The 18,394-nt window shown below is 30.7% G+C and overlaps 3 protein-coding genes across 3 annotated transcripts; 2 read left to right on the forward strand and 1 right to left on the reverse strand.

Annotated features, from left to right (window-relative positions):
- The first annotated feature begins 1,203 nt into the window (after positions 1 to 1,203).
- Positions 1,204 to 9,531, forward strand: LOC112689212. The gene is made up of 4 exons (XM_025562796.1): positions 1,204 to 1,313; positions 5,915 to 6,167; positions 7,115 to 7,419; positions 8,038 to 9,531. The coding sequence occupies exons 2-4, from the start codon at positions 5,926 to 5,928 to the stop codon at positions 9,243 to 9,245; spliced, it is 1,755 nt and encodes a 584-aa protein (XP_025418581.1). The 5' UTR covers positions 1,204 to 1,313; positions 5,915 to 5,925; the 3' UTR covers positions 9,246 to 9,531.
- Positions 9,532 to 9,574: 43 nt separating this feature from the next.
- LOC112689224 (homeobox protein DBX2-like) lies at positions 9,575 to 11,764 on the reverse strand. The gene is made up of 3 exons (XM_025562818.1): positions 11,674 to 11,764; positions 10,691 to 10,845; positions 9,575 to 9,804 (listed from the first exon to the last, which is right to left on the reverse strand). Exons 1-3 carry the CDS (start codon positions 11,762 to 11,764, stop codon positions 9,742 to 9,744), a joined length of 309 nt encoding a protein of 102 aa, XP_025418603.1. The 3' UTR covers positions 9,575 to 9,741.
- A 1,147-nt stretch (positions 11,765 to 12,911) lies between these two features.
- Positions 12,912 to 15,187, forward strand: LOC112689214. The gene is made up of 2 exons (XM_025562800.1): positions 12,912 to 13,165; positions 14,228 to 15,187. The coding sequence occupies exons 1-2, from the start codon at positions 13,015 to 13,017 to the stop codon at positions 14,593 to 14,595; spliced, it is 519 nt and encodes a 172-aa protein (XP_025418585.1). The 5' UTR covers positions 12,912 to 13,014; the 3' UTR covers positions 14,596 to 15,187.
- The last annotated feature ends 3,207 nt before the right edge of the window (positions 15,188 to 18,394 follow it).

Below are 18,394 nucleotides of genomic sequence, written 5' to 3' on the forward strand. Positions count from 1 at the left end.
TCCCTTCTATATTATATTATACTCTACTAAGTCTATATAAATGCTCAAGTCAATATAGACAGTTGTGTATAGCAGCAATTCTCAAACTGAAGGTCATCAGTAATCCTTTTTGGGTTACCAATTTATAAAATAAATAGTAAGATATTTTTGTAAATATTATCAAAATAATCATTGTTGAGAATTGCCATTTATGAAATTTTAGGATTGCCAATTTTTAATGTGATCATAATAACAGGGTCACTTAAAATCTTGGTGAAATAGGGAATCGTGGCTTCATAAATATTGAAAACCGCTCTTGTTTAATATGCTGATACCTAGACAATATTTTTAATTTATATTATAAAATTTGAAAACATAAACAAACCCTTAAAAAAAATCTAAAAAATAGTTACAATTACAAAACGTAAAAAAACTGCGCTAAAAATTATTATATAAATATTAAAAATATGGATTTCATATTATATAAAATTAATTTTTTTATTAGAAATTCATACATTTTCTGAAAATTAGTGTTTAATCTTACAAAACTACCTTATATAAATATATTTAATTGCCAATCAAATTATAATGTATAGATATATTTATAATTTTACTTCCAAAATTAAAGGTAATAAATAAAAAAATATTTAATTTTAATTTTAATTTTATTTAACTCAATTTAATTTTTATTTATCTACCATTTAGTTGAAAGATTAGAGACTAAAGTAGAGTAACATATGTTACGCTGTCATTATATAAAATAATTACTGTAAATATAACATTGAATTATTAATTCATTGATATTTAATGTGTAAGTAAATTTTCATTAAAAAAATGATTTTAAAAAAGTATTATGAATATTGAATGTAAAAAGACTAATTTTATTAATATTTACGATAAAATATACCAATATACTAAGAAAATAGTCCTAATATATAATAATTAGCTTCGTTTAACTTATTTCGTAATATTAAATCAGGTCAGAAATTATAGCAATTGTTATTTTTTGTATACAATGGGATGCATTCGAATTCCGTGCATTTAACAATGGTTAGCAAAGTGATTTTATTTGCAAATATTTCGAGTGTAAAAACTAAAATTAACAATATACCAATGGCACCTGTTGACCGTGACGTCAGTAATATCTTCTTAGCATCTTCACGGTGTAATGGGCAAGACCTTAAATACATACATCAATTCTGCTCGGAATGAAGAGACCGCTGGCCACTTGTTTTTTGGCGCCATTCGAAATAAGTCGGTGTACCTGGTAAAACCTCATAACTGTTTAGCAACACTTCGAAAGTATACATTTTTTCCTGCATTATAATATTTTTGTAAGTACCTATAATTTTTATAAATAATATTCAGGTTTAAAGTTAGTAAACATTTTAAATTACTACGATAATTTTTAAAATAAATACTCACATTTTGTAATTTCTTACATACATTGAAGTATTTATTTATATTATTTTCAAAAATTATTATAAAAAAAAAAAATTAATTTTTTATGTTGTTAACTTTTTAACTTAATTTTAATTTAGATATTTAATGCATATTTCCATACTTTGACTTATATGATACTTAATATTGAATGTAAATATTTAAAACCTGTAATTTTAACTCCATAGATTTTTAGTAACTGTAGATGCAATCCTACCCCGTTGATCTTGAACTCATCACTCCATTCCTATAAACGGTCAGATTTTAGGAAAACGAAATATTTCTCAACTATTCTATTTAGATACTGAATTTTCGTTTAAGAAAACGCTAAGAAACAAAAATGAATTGTTAAAATCTCAACTCAACATTTGGCACGAAACACTACTTATTTATAACCATATAATAAAATTAGATAATTATTTATCATAATATTTCTATGTTACTTATATGTGTATATATATATAAAATATAAATTTTTATCGGTTGCATAAATAATATTATAATATTTATTTATTTATTTATATATTTATTAAATATATTTGACTGTAACATTATGATGGAAAAATTACATACACTAGCCGTAAATAATAAGAATTACAATTTCACTCAATTTTAAAAAATTTTAAAACTAAAAGATTAATAATATTTAAAAAAAATTCTTTGGCATCGTGGATCACTTGAGATGAGTCCGCGGATCACCAGTTGGAAACCACTGGTTTATACAATAAAAATCAATTCATAAAAAATACACATAGTGTTTTTTTTATCGTTTAAGTTTATTAATTATTTTTTAATATTTAAACAATTATTTTTTGATTTCTTCTTCTGAAAATGTTGATTTATTAAATTCAAAAACTGAAAAAGTAATATATTATTTATAAATATATAAAGTTTCAATTGTTAAAGTGGGTTAGCAGAATGGAGATTCTCTTATATTATAAAACAATCTATAATTAATATCATTATAATATATTATTTTTCAACTTGAACTGTTTATACTTGTTTAATTATTTTTGTATTAATTATTTTAAACTCTATACGAGTACATTTATATTTTACGCTAAAAATTTGGTATGTTAAATTACTATAAGAAATTAATACATTTTAGGATAATATAAAATAAAACTATTATAATGATTTGCAAAAAGTGCATATAAATAAAATACTACAGATCTCATAATATCATGCGAAAATAAAATACGTACACAAATGTTTACGCTTTATAATACTTAATTATTTGTTGACGAAATATGATATTTTTATAACTAACAAGTAAAAATTATTCCTATTTCTCATCAGTATTATTATTATTTTTATTGTATAAAAAAAAATAATCATACGAATTTTCACAGCAAATTATTATAACAGTCACACGAATTATGCTATAATTAGAGTAAAACTTATACAAAATATATCCTTGACCATTTTATTATAAATTTTCTCATGGCTTGATTAAATTACAACAAAGCAATTATCAATAACACCAATACGTTGGTGTTGCTAAATTGCGTGTATTATGCGCCGTCTAAGGTTGTTCAATATTTTAATTAAATTCCCTTAAATTAATATTTAACTATTTGCAACATTGTGGGTTTGATATCTATATTATAAGCTTTTACTTCACATAATAAAATTCATAAACGGCCAAAAATATTTATAAATTTTTTCTTCAATATTTTATACCATGCTTTCCTAGATAAAAAATATGTCTCTTTCAATACATATTTTACAGAAAAAATTAAATTTTTCCCAATCATTAGATTTCTTTATGGTTTTAAATAAGTAATTTTTTTTTTTTTTTTGAGCTATTTAGATCATAAATACATTTATTCCAATATTATTTATATTTAATAAAAGAATAACACTCGAACCCTGAGTGGAAACATCTAAAATTGATATTGAAAATAAGAATTCATAATCTTTGAGAATCTAAGAATAACGCACTTTTTTTTTGTTTTAAAACCAACGTAATCTATAATACGATAATAATTAATTAATTTAGTTTCAAATTATGTAATCCTATATAAGTTGAACATAATATGTCATTAGAAACTTGTTACCCCTAGGTTTGAGAAAATAGTATTACTTCGGCTTCACTAGATTTATTTATTTTTTTTTACTCAAATAGTTTTTGAAATTAAAAATTGTCCCGCTAATTATTTATATAACACGTATACATACATTATTAGTCTCGTAAACCCACAGAACACAGTGTTTGTCTTTTTTTTTTTATAACAATATTATTTAAACGGACTTCATATTATATTTTTCGATTTCCATACGCGTTGAAACGTGCATGGGAAAATGCTACGAATTCACTATTAGTGGTAAAATCAAAAATTGCCTAATGCAATCCACCGACATCGACGGTTGATCGTGATTCGAGTACATATTCCGTACAAATCGAATCGACAAGTCCCGGATATTGTTGTTCCATGGTGTGCGCCGTGTACGCATTGTGCAGACGTTTTTTCTCACGTTTGACGTTGGCTTTATACCATCGACAGTCGCTGCCGATTACGTGAGCAATAAATGATCTCGCGCTATGTAGACACTCGCGTGTGAACGGCGCTGCGGCTTACACGATGACGGACTCGTCGTGGTGTTATCAGTGTTCGGCAAGTTCCTAAAAAGAAAATGATTCGTTCCTCGTTTTTTTTTTTTTTAGTTAATAAAATAAAAATTGTATTAAATCAAAATATTTATTTTTTTTTTTCGTGTACATCACATACTTTGATAATTTATACGAGAAAAAGAGAATCATAGTTAAACAAAAGTAGCTGTAACGATTAATGTCAATACTCGATAACGGTCACTCATTGACAATGCACACACTAAGAAAAAAGAAAAATATTGGTATAAATCTTGTGAATACTTAAATGGATCGAAATATTTCGTTCTTTTTCCTTAAAAAAATAAATAAACAAATGATTTGTTCAATTCCTCGTTATATTTTTTCTATATAAAAAGGAATTAGTTCGACGTGCCGTTCTTTAAAATATAATTCGTTCCAGGAATCCGTTCCTTTCAAACACTAGGTATTTATGCACAGTCCTCGTGCGTTTCGCTGTACACATGTTTATTGTGCATGCGCATCGCTTCCCGTTATTATTATTCAACCGTCGTAGGCCGCGTCATCGTTGCATTGTTATCGCGTGCATTTAGGGTGCTCTCGCCCATCAGAGCGACTGCCAGTACACGCGTGTCGGACATATGATAACGGGCGATTAATCGCGATCGGAAATCGCGTAGACACATGTGACATTCCACAAGTCATGTATATTGTACCGTGGCACGTAATGGTTTGAAGTCGACTCCAATTTCGCGCGCACAGTAGACATGTGACCGGCGGCCACCTCGCGATTTTTAGTCGTGTGTCGACCAAGTCTCAACGTTAGTCTAGTCGTTATAATTTCACTTTTTTTCTTTTTTTTTTTTTTTTTTTTTGTGAGTGTTTGTAATTAAACGTTCGTTCCTTTTAGTGAATAGCTATATTTTATGCTAATTTGTACAGTTTCATTTTTTTGACGAAACACATATTTAACATTGAACGTGTACAATTGAGACGGCTAATTGTTTACAACTAATAAGTGATTAAGACGAAACGATATAATGAATATAGAATCGTGTGGACGACCGCGTTCTAAGCTTCGTTGAGTGGTGTATGGAAATGAAAATTTTAAGTAAAACTATTGATTTCAGTGGTGAACTACATGGAAATTTTCAGGTAGGGCATGTATGTGGACTTAAATTTTTTTAATTTGTAGGTGTCTTCGAGTACGATTTTTCATTCCGTATGAACCACAAAGGCACCAAGTTTTGAAAAAATACAATATTTTTTTTAGAGTGATTAAACAATTTTTCCAAATAAGATAACCGTAAGTACAAATATTGAACGGTCGGTTTTTATTTTTCAATTTTTATCATCACTATAATTGTTGATTATTGCGATTACTGCTATTAAGGGGTCGCGAAACCAATGCGTGTTGTTCACGATTCTTACTTAGGTATTTACTGTCTAACAATGCGATTCCGCTTTATTGCATCGATACAGATTCGGCATGAAGTCTATATGAAATCGATGAGGCCAACTATTTTAGTTATATTTTATTTACTTTTAAAAAAAAAAAAAAAATAAGCACACGATATTTGAAAATGTTTTTAGTAGTATTCAAATTCGATTTATGTAAGTTGAGAATATAAATCTAAAAACGTGATCTGAATGTTTGATCGACGCAAAATTAGACTTCATGAAAAATTTGAAAAGGGTCTTTTGGAATCATTATAGCTTCACTAAATCAAACGTACCGATGGGACAGGATATGCGGTTGGTGTTGGTTATGTCGCACGGAACTAAGACAATTCGGTTGGTGTTAAATCGCCATTTTATTATCATTATCTGTTACTGTTGTTTTAGAAAAAAAAAATGTTCAAACTATACAACCGTGACCGCGCTATGCGTTATCATCGTTAACCTCACCGATCTGTTTCGCAGTGACGGCGACCATGGTGCTGCAGTTACGCGGCCGGTGCGTATTAACGGCGGCGGTGATGATGGCGGCGATCACTTGTGCCGCGGGAGCCGGACAGCCGGATGACGCGCCGAGGTCTGCGGTTGACAAACGGCAGGCGCCCGCGGAAGGCGACTACGCGGACAGGTCGTCGGACGGATCGTACGCGTTCCGGTACGCGGACAGGAACCAGTTTCACTCGGCCGCCGCCAGTAAGGACAACGTCGTCTCCGGCAGGTACGTGCCCACATGTTCACGTGCACGTGCATACGGCCCGCGCGTTCGGTACTCGTAAGCATCGCGCGCGCGCTATATGATTACGCGCCTCGCGAGCAACCATTCATTACGCGCATCGTTTGACGTACACGTTTAACACACGCAATATGTGCAACTAATGCGCGCGCTTGTACGTTGTGTGCACGCCGCGTGTTCGCGTAATTAAAACGTGCGCGTCCGTCGTTTCCGGCAATGTCTAATTTTTATTAATAAAAATTAAAAAAAAACACATACATATGTATAGGGTAATCTCCGTGTTTGTTTTAAGGTCGAGGTGGTTCTTTGATCGCATGCGAACACATTCGGCCGGCTTAATTTTACGATATATGATATACAATTGTTTCTGTCCATCGGAACGCGAACACTGAATGCCATTATTATATTAGTACTTTTTCCAAAAACCGCGACGACATGTTTCCGTTTCGTCCTTCGGCCAACATGCAAATTATAACGTATAAATAAAAACAGGTAGCAGTAACACAAGAATGCGATCACTATACCGCTATTATCCTGTGCGGTGAATAATCCATGACCATTTTTGTAGTATCGTTAGTCGCTGTAAATCGTCGGTGAAAATGTAAACAAATATTTGTATTTTAGCAAAACCGATGAAATCCGATAGTTACGTGGACCGTTGAACCTATGCTTATTGAACCTGTGAATTTGTCTAAAACTATGCCACGGGTTACTCTGTAGACTATGTCAAAACGAATACAAATAATGACTCTACAACTTAATATAATATAAATCACGTATTTAATACATTTATTTTTCGGCACTGACCTTTCTCTGGTTTGCCATCGTCTTGTAACTTTTACGACCCATATAATAATACAAATAGACCTACGCTAATTTTTTGAATAAATATATATATATATATATATATATATATTCAATTCCATTTCCAGATTTGGCTCCAGAAGTCCCGAAACCGGCCTCATCGTGCAAACGTCGTATTCAGCCGGCCCTCGTGGTTTTCGTGCTCGCGGTCCGGATATTGCTAGACAAACCGATTTATCGCAAATCCGCTTGCCATATTCACCACCTATTCCAACCGATTCCTCTAAATACGATCCGGCCTATGACCGATACCACGACCCAAATGAAGACCCTAGTTACAAGTTCGCTGTTCGGACGCCTACACATTCGAAATCAGAAACCGCTGATTCCAGAGGTCACGTCGAAGGCGCATATTCGTACTTGGACGATGTCGGTAAGAAATACCATGTTTGTATTGTTTGCATGTCAAGCAATGATTAATAATTAGTAATTATATACTTGATAAGAACATAATATTTTAATAGGAATCGGTCCAAATCTATTATTATTATTTATATAATACATCCAATAGACGAAATATGTAGCTTATAAATATTCTTATCTAGACATTTTTAATTTCATATTATCCATAGAATATATGAATACATTTTTGGAGCAATTTTTATATCTTATATTATCACTTATACACGCATGGTTCAATATAAATCCTTCATGTAATTGTGCACAATTAAAATTTATTTATACATTTAAAATATTTACCACCCGAAAATCGCAGAAAATATTTCAAAAAAAACTATTAACTACTTTCAAAGTATAATAAAATCATTTCCGTAAACTTAATTGAAATTTCTTTAGGATAATATTTACCAGTATACCCCAGGATGGAGTGCGTATATTATGATTACAACCTTATATTCTACGTAAATGGTTGACATACGTAAATAAAGAAATCAAATCATAACCATTATTTCTAATATTAACAATCGTTAAATTTATATTAAAAAAATACAACAGTAACGCACTTCGTGAGCGTGGTTTCTAATTTTTCCAGGAAAGAGACACGACGTGCAGTACGAAGCCGGAGCCGGAACCGGATTCCACATCAAGTCTGCGCACCCGGACTCGGACACGTTCAGAGGTGTCTTCTATAGCGGCCCCCCTGGAAAACCCGGCGGCCGGCCGCGTGGCCATTCATCCGTGGTGCTGGGCAAAGACGGTTCGTATGGGTTCACGGCGTCCGGGCCGGACCAACGACGGTCGGAGGTGAGCGATTCCAGTGGTCGCGTTCAAGGTTCGTACACGTACGTGGACGATAAGGGCGTGCAGAGGACGGTGCAGTACGTTGCCGGCCCCGAGATCGGTTATCGAGTGGTGAACAACGCGGCGGCGGGGGGTGCGGCTGCAATTGCCGCCGTGTCGGTGCCCACTTTGTTGCCGGGCGGCAATGTCGTGTCACTACCACCAGCCCTATTGATCCCGTCGTCGTCCACGCCGTTATCACCGGCCGCATTCGAACAGGATCTGTTCGGACCCGCGGCCTCCAGCACGCCCGCAGCACCGTTGCATCAACAGTCAGACCGCCGACGCCCGAAACCGATTCAATCATCGATCAGCATAGGCGGTGGAGGTGCTGATGGCGTAGTTGGCGGTGGTGCTTCCGACGGGTTCCTGTCACCGGACAGCACGCTGCCACTGGGATCGGCGTTCCCGGAGGACGATCCATCGCTACCACCGAAAAAGTGGCCAACCGTGTACAAGACCAAGGACGAGGAGTCGTTTTTCCAGTCTTTCGACAAGTTCAACAAGCGCTGGGAACAACAGCACCAAAAACAGCAACACGACCCGAAGAAAGGGTTCGCGGTACCGGACTCGTCGTCGTCGTCTTACGGCGCACAACCGACATTGAGACCGTCCACCAGCAGGCCGGCCGTGACCGACAGCTCGTCATACGACTACCACTCGTCGTCCACCAGCAGGCCAACCGTGCCCGACACGGTGTACGGTCAACCAGCTCGGCCTATAGTGGTGGACGAGAAGTACGGCCAGTACGGCGGCACGGACTATCAAAAACCCAGTAAAGACCATTCGGAATACAGTGGACACGAGGACCACGGGTTCAATCGGTTCCCGGCTGGCACCATCGTGAAAGCGCACGTGCACAGCTTGGACATATTACCGTTCGGGTACAGGGTACCATCGCCGTCGTACGTTTTCGAGAAACAATTCGGAAACGATTACCAGAACGCAATCAAAAAATGACCATTGTAGCTGACGCTCTCGGCAACATAAGAAAACGGTTAGCAGCATACGCGACTAATATCGTATAATTGTATGATTATAACTGTTATTATTCCGAGTACCCGGGGGCATATTTTTACTCGTATAAGTTATTTTTAATCTCAACAATATTATATTATTTATGGACATCGGCTCGGGTGCCTCATACGTACATCGATGTGAAAGCTATGCAAATATACTTTATATTTTGATCAAATTTAGGACCGTAACGTTGCCAGAATAAATATTTTTGAGAAAGTCGCTAACAGTCACTGTAATTTATAATTACCAGTGTAATTAATAGTAATGTATCACACGATTTAAAAATACGTAAAATTAATATTATAACATATTGTATTTTATTAAATAACTATTATTTAAGTTAGTCATAAAATAGTCAATAATTACTATAACGTACCGTGGTACTTGTATTTTTACCATAATTTAAATAAAAAAATAATATTATATATTTATAATGTCATTTGTTTAGAGACATCGTCTGTCGCCATTTCATCCTTCGGTTTTGAAACCATACTTTTACCTATACGAAAACAATATAATAATTATAATAATACACAAATATGAAATATACACATCGTGTTATTATAATATAAAAGCGGATACACACTGGAACATTTAGGTTTTTTGTAACAGAGTTCATTTTCGGTTGTATGTTACATGTTACAAATCACCTTACCTAATTACTACTCTGTATCAGTTGTTCATCGATCAATCCATATGTTATTCACCGTTTGTTCTCATGAAACATCGTATGCAATATCTAATTTACTAGTCGCTAAAGTAATATTTATTTAAATTAATTTATACTATTTTGATAAAAAATAAAATAAAAAAAAAAAAAAGGTGAATGAAAATAATGCAAAATCTGAATGAAAATGAATAAAATCTAGGTACATAGTTAGTGAATAAGATTTATCAAACAATCTTTTTCCTACATTCATCTGATGTCGTTTTCATTTCTGTGACCAACCCTTTCCATGCATGAGATTTTGCAATTTTTTTTTTAAATATTTTGGATTCTTTGAGAACCATAGTACGAGTTAATTATGTAGCACTTAATAAAGTCCAACATCTTTTAATTTTTCCATTCCGTTTTTAAAATTTAAATTAAATCAATACAATTACAACATGTTTTATTAATATAAAGTTCAGTAGAGGAAAAAAATGTATTAAAGTAATTCGCAGCGAGCAACTGGCTTACATACTAGTGGTATATCGTAATGTAACATTACTTTGATGTTCGTCAAAATACCAACATTCGGGCGAATCGACGGTATCGCGAACCGATCGCACACGAATGATACAATAACACCATACATAAATTACAGTTGCATTACACCTAAAGCTTCGGTGTATGCCCGCTTTAAAATACAAATATTGGTAATAATATGATGATTACAACTAACTTGCAAGTCTGTAAGTCCAAGATTGGACGCCAACACGTTTCTATTTTGTTTTGTTATATATTTTTCCATTTGAAAATGGTATTCTAGCCAATTTTTCTGTGTAATCGTAAACACCGCTCTACCGGTATACTTTCCTTTATTCTTTGCTAATTGTTCTGTTGAAAAATAATTAACTAATATTATATGATATTATGGCACACATACGTATACAATGCGTACAGATAATAGCGTTTTCAGGATTTTCTTACGAGGTGAGACGGGCTCAAAAATTAAAACATATCTAAAAAATTATTCAAATTATTAAAATTATTATTATTGAGTTAAGATTTTATTAAAAATATTAACATCTGACATGTTTTTCAAGTATGGTGTCAATCATTAAATACATCGATATATAGGATTTAGTATCAATATTATATTGGTAGTTTAGATATATGAATGAGATTGAATTAACTGATCATATCTCGCGCTCTTCCATATCGAGAAAAAACTCCTTTTTGAGTTGATATTTCAATACACAATGTGTTTTTGTACAATGAGTTATTATTTATGATTTTTATTTTTAATAAATAAAATAAAATAATTTATTAAATAAGGAAGGAATCATTTTATGGAATATTATAGAAATGTATTATTGTAGTTTAAATTTAATTAAGTATAACCATCTAGAGTAAAGCGATTAAAGATAATTTACACCTTTATAAATAATTTCTACAATAAGAGTAATAGTATATTAGAGAAGTTAGGTATTGGGTTTTAGATATTATATTAAAGGTTAAAGTTATTAAATTTTTATTTTTATTTTTAATTAATTGATTGATTAAGTCGATAGAAAATGTATGAAAGTGAAATACATTCAAAATAGAGAGATCCATCAGCCCTTCCGCGAGAACGCCCATATTCATAAAGTAATTTTTCATAAATAAATATAAATATAATACATTTATTTATAAACCATGCCCTTAATAAAAATATATTTTTACCTGATTTGGTGTCATTTTTCAGTATTTTATCTATACTGAAATTCAAAGTTTCCGTTTCGTCATGACATGATTGTGGTTGTAGTTCGTCCATTTTTAGTACTGAATACTTAATAATATGTTAGGCTCAAAAAAGCTATGTTATTATTTTTTTTAAGATATTCACGAGAAGGGGAAAATAATTCATTCTTAAAATGTTCAGTGGTGTTTTAAAATTCTAATTTACGACCGTTGTGGTTTAAACATGGTTTAACGTATTGTTTACGTAATAAGAACGTTAAATAAAAAACATCAGTATTAACATTAGATTCTAATGGTTTAACGCCTAACAACCATTTGGTCCCAGCTGCTAAAATACATAAAATGTATTCTATAAAGACTATAATTTTAGATATTAATAAATACGTTAAATAGCTTATGTTTTATAAATATACTATATATATATATATATATATATATATATATATATATATATATATATACATACATACTCGAAGTATATTGGTTATAGATAGTTTTATTTATATGTTTAGATGTTAGTAGAATATGTTACACAAAATAACTTAACTTCATAATTTATTTTAGCATGTTCGAATCATCATAGTTAAGGTACGATTCCTTAGGATACACATAATAGTAGCAATGCTATAAATCAATATCAAGATTGATTTTCGTTTTAATAAGATCTCCATTTTTTTTCTTCGTTACTATTTAATTTAAATGGTTTATTTTTCATTGATTTTGCACGTTAACATTAGAACGTTAATGTTTTCTTATACATATTACCGAAAATATTCTGAATACATATATTCTGTAACAAACATTCTATAGAAATCCTCCGAGACGTTCAAATCTCGAAACTGAGCTATAAACATTAATTACAGGGAACTTTAAAATATCTAGTTCGGAGATATATCGAACTATATCATAGGGATTCCATTAGATAACTCTATTGGCGGACATTCACTATCGTTAACGAATATCGAATAGTCACGTTAACAACTATAAACACATGGATTTTTAGTATGTAATTTATTTGAATTTGAAAAAATAATTAACAGCTCATGACTTTTTATATGATTAGTTTTAAATTTTTAATTAATTTTGTCTTTACTTTGTACATTAATTTACAATAATTAGAGAACTAGGTCACATATATAACACATCACTGTCACTTAAGTGACACAAATGTTGATCATATAGTGCAAAACACGGTTGGCAATTATTTACGGCAAGTCTACAATGTAAAATATAGTTTGAGATTTATAATATCATTTCTCGACAGCGAGCACTCGTATAAACATATATCTTATTGAAGGTATACAAAACTTGGAAGCTTCAACCATGAATATATTACTTATAGCATTAAGTTTTTCGTTGATCTGTTATTCAAACGGAACTGAGGAAGAAAATATTTTAAACAGAAAATTCATGGACTTGGAAGCATTACCGTTGGAAAAATTGTTGGAAATGAAAAAAGAACTGAGGAAAAAAAGTAAGTTTAATTATACTATATTTATAAGTATTTGATAATTTTCATACATTAATATATAGACGTCATTAATTTGGGCGAAGTCCTCAAAATGTACTTGAGTATAACATATATAATTTGGACAAGAAATTAACCGATCGTTTTGGTGAATTTATAAATTATTGAATAAAAGGGAATTAACAAACCTATTCAACTATATTGTATTACAAATGAGGCTGAATCATTTCACAGTAAATGTAACCCACAATATTATCATCTACAACCTAATATTTATCAAGTAAATTATATTTAAAAAAAAATTCAAATAGAAACCTAAATAAAAAATGAATAAACATTAAAATTATGAGAATAATATCAAATCGAAATATTAACAATAATCGATTATATTAAACAAATAGGTATATGTTACCTTACCGATAAAAAAAAAAATAATAAATATAATATAATAAATTATATGACAGTATAATAAATTTTTAATCATACCAAATAGATTTAACTGAAAGTCCTATGTTTCTTTAAAAATGGAAACGAAAACGTACTAGTCCATATAAATTTCATGAACAGATACATAAAAGTTCACCCGAACGATGTACTAGACATATTGAGGATCATATAAATTCATCATCAAACATCATTGATTATATTGTCTAATTTGAACTAATATAAAATTGTTTTTATTCTGTTATTGTCCCGAAAACGATTTGATCCTTAATTAAAAATGTTCATATGAAATTCTAATCGGTCCAATTCGGTACAAGTATATAATGTGCATACTAAGAGTATTTATACTAAGTTATTCTATGGTTTGTAATACGGGACTCGAATTCGCTAAGTGTCCATGAAAGATTGCATTAATTTTGTGCTGAACGCGTATTGTACCGAAAACCGAAATTGCGTTTTAGAAAATAATTTTCTCGACCCACGCTACGGTGGTTGTTAAAGAGTTAACTTTTGCTGAACAATCCAAATCGAAGGCCGTTCAAAGAAATTATTTCGCACGCCGTCACCTCGTACCGATGCATTAATAATACGCACATCCGTGTCCGTGCTGCACGTGTGTTACAGATTGTCCAGCAGTACGGCGAATGACCATGGCAACAGAGACGGCGGAACAGAATGCGGCCGCGCCGAATGCCATGGCCTTGCGGCGGCTGGCCGTCTCTCCAGGACCATCGGCCGACAGTTCGGTGCAGACTGCTTTCCAAATGTCGCTCACTATCCTCTCGTTCCTAGCATTCGGCGGCTACGTCATCACCATGGTTGCGCAGAACATGCGTACGTCTCATCGCAATGGTGGCGTCGGCATGACAGCGCCACTACCGCTTAAGACCGTTGTGGTTAACCAGTACAAACAGCCAGCCGTGTCGAGACCGACCGGCACCCTGACCACAGTAAGTTTCGGACGACGCAAACGGAGTTGGAGGTTTCTTTGAACGATTTCTTTTTCGACGTTGTTCTTTGTTCACTTTCACCATTGTCCTTTATTTTCTTTCCCTTCGTCGTCCTTAACTTCACATATTCGTTTTCTAATATTATACCCATCGTACTGCAATCATCATGCAGACGCAAGACCTGCCACATTTCTAGATTCCTTGAGTACGACTTTCGACGCGTTTTTCAACAAAATTTCAGTACTGTTCGAAAATATCTCCAATAACATCGAAATTACGAGTTTGATACAAACATGAAATGTTTTATTCTCAAATAAATTATCCAATATTTATTATTCTGTTACTGTACCGTCTAGCTATTTAATGATACGATTTGAATATACAGGATGGGATTGATATAATACATCTACTTTTTTTTTTTTTGGATCACTGAATGAATCTGGTTTTCGAGAATCCGAGAAAATGTTTCCTACATTGAAGTGATGATAAGCCCCCCCCCCCATATTCATGCCTTCATTAATATATTATATAGAAAACATATGTAACAGACAACGCATCTAATTACCTACATTAAATGTTTTTTTTTTTTTAAATACATACGACCTTATAATATTGAGCGGCCATACGTGATGGTGATAGCAAGTAAAATATATACCTACTTATTATATCTACTTATATACCTAATTATTATAAATTATAATGTGATATTAATTGCGCTCGTTACTGCAGTGTTCAACTATTAAAATATATATATTGTAAATAAATATTATATTATACAACACTGAATCTTTTTTATTATTATTTATTTCATATATATTTTTTTATATCCTTTAATAATATTTAAATGTATATTTCGTTAATTATTTAATTTTATAAGCTTTTGGATTAAAATGAGAATGGGCAAACTAAATATATATACTTTTCTAACCGTTTGAACTTAAAATATTTATGATCATGAATAATACCAATCCAATATTTATTACACCGTTCAATAAAAAATCGGCTCTGCTAAATCTTTCGCGTGTTTAAATTTTAGAAAAAATATTGTAGGGTTAAATATAGACTTTCTCAACAAATTCAAGCCATAATATAAAAATGTACTATCTTTTATCAAAAAAACTATAATTAAAAAAAATACAATAAATCAAATATAAGGACATAGTACAAAAATATTTAGAAAAATATAATTAAAAATATTAAAAATATATACATACAATAAATCCTAGATAATATACAAGTATAATTCTATTTCAGTTTTATTTTTTCATATCGGAGAAAAAACTAAAAAAATCCAATAACTTTGAGATTATTTGTGTTAAATTTTCTATTTAAATTCTGTTCCATAATTTCTATAATGTGTACATCATAAGAATTGTGGAACAGATTTAATACCCGAAATTTGACAAAAAAAATAGTTATAAATCTAATATATTTCTAACCAGTGTTTAATGTTGTGGTCATTGTTAGTTAGAGGCGTAGAATTGGGGGGCATAATAGGATTATTTCCCCCATCGGATTTTTTTTTTTTACAATTTTGCGGAATCTGTAATTATAAGTTTAATTTCATACTTATAACTACTCGCCTATCATGCATTCCCACCAAATACGGTGCTCAATTTTGTAATTATAATAGAAATTTCTAACATCAATACTACGTTCTATAATAATTATAGATAATAAAGAAAAATCTATTATCTATAGTTATAATCACGGTATAGAGAATTCTAAGTTTATAAGTAGAGGTCGGATTTATATTCTCTTAAAATCCTTAAAATATAATGTTTTATGTCTTTAAAAATGCAAATAATCTTTCAATATTCTGAAGAAAAAAAATTAAATTACTTGGTTTAAATTTATCTTTTATTAAATTTTATTTTTTAATAAATTCGGATAATTCAGATCTTCGGATTTCATGTCCATCCCTAATTTTAATGCCAATTTTAACCTACGTAGATTACCCCTAATATCTAATGATAAATTTTTATAACAACCTAGAAGGATATAAAAATAACTCACATTTTGAATATTGTATTTGTTGATTAATATTATCAAAATGTCGATGTACGTAATACGTGCATGGATGTGAAGACAACTAATAAGTAATATAATAATAAATTGTTTTCTTCGAAAAAAATATTTATGAAAATAACTTTCAAAAATAAAAATGCTTATAAAATATTCTTTCACGTATTTTTTAATATTTCCTAACCCCTAAAATATGCTTTATTTTGCAAAATAAATTTTCTGTGAATTTTGTGTTTCATAAATTGTAAAGATATCTCATTTTCATTTAATTGCATATACTAAAAAAAATATGTAAAATCATGAAAATCCCACCTCTAGTTATAAGATATATAAGTATATATCAGAATTTTTCTCTACACCATGATCATAATCAATAATCAGTATTCTATGATAATAGTTTATTTTTATTATAAGTAATTCTAATAATTATAATTATATGATCCTTATATATTTATATATTTATATATAAAAGAACAGGCCTTTTTTATGTTACCATTTTGTGACGACAATATTTAACATTTTTCCAATTTTTTTTTTTTCATAGAGTTGTTCCAAATATCTTTCTGAATATCAGCAAGTTCCCCAATTTTTCATTTTTTTTTTTTTGTCTGAAGGGAAGAAGAGGTAGAATTGTATTAAAGGTTACTGTTTTTTAGTTTAACATTTAAATAATTTAACGGTTTTTTTTTCATAAGGATCTACAAAATATTCCTACGAATGATATATTATTCACAATTTTATTTTATTCTTCATGTCAGTTATAATCGTGATGAATTACTCGATACAATTGTTGATAGAGAAGAATCGATACATTTTTCTTCAGAGTTCTTAAATTCACAAACATTTTGGTGTGTCTCCTCATTAAAATATCACTGAAGGCGGGAGTTCCAATCATATTATGAGAATTTTTAATTCTCCAAGGTTATGCTATAAATCTAGGCTCTAGGTCACCTATTTTACAAAAAATGTAATTAATTAATAATTGAAGCTAAAATTTTGATTGCATATGCTAAGGAAGAAAAAATATTTTTACTGGAATTACTATTATACCTCAACGATTTTCCAGTTTAGTTTAGAAGAGTTAGAGAGTTTAGCTATAAGAGTTCAGTGTGTTTTACAATGACAATAAACAAAGCGCAAGGATAGATTTATTTAAGGATAGATTAATTTATTGTGGTTTAGATATGGAAAATAGCTGTTTCTCAAATGGACAATTGTGTGTAGCATTTTCTAGAGCTGGAAGACATAACCATTTATATGTTTATACACAACAAAATAAAACTCTGAATGTGGTATACCAAGAGGTTTTGATTTAAGTCATTTTAGAAAAATGAATAACTCAGTATAGAATAATTTATAAATATTTATAAATTAAATAAAACTATACAAATTATAATTACAACTATAGAATCATTAGAATCATTTTTAAATATAATTATTACTATTATTATTATATTTTATTAGTAATTCAGCACCTATTACTATTTATCACTTGATCAAATTAAGTAAATTAAAAAAATTAAGAATTTAATGTAGAAAAAGCAAAAACTAGAAAAGGGCAAAACTGGGTAATTCAGCTAATTATAATATATAACTATAATTATAAGTAATTATTAAAAGTACATCTTTAATCACAGTTTCTTATAGATTAAAATATTTTATATTTTTAGAATAGTGAACATTATGACAATGTCAAAATCACAGATTTTGCGCTTTCTGAAAAATTAACCCAAATACACTACCTAATGGTGTGAATATAATTGCAGTACTACTTTAATTTATTTATTGATTTTATATATATATATACATATATATA

This window comes from Sipha flava, unplaced genomic scaffold (genome assembly GCF_003268045.1).
Source record: "Sipha flava isolate LNK unplaced genomic scaffold, YSA_version1 42_pilon_pilon, whole genome shotgun sequence".
Classification (NCBI taxonomy): domain Eukaryota; kingdom Metazoa; phylum Arthropoda; class Insecta; order Hemiptera; family Aphididae; genus Sipha; species Sipha flava.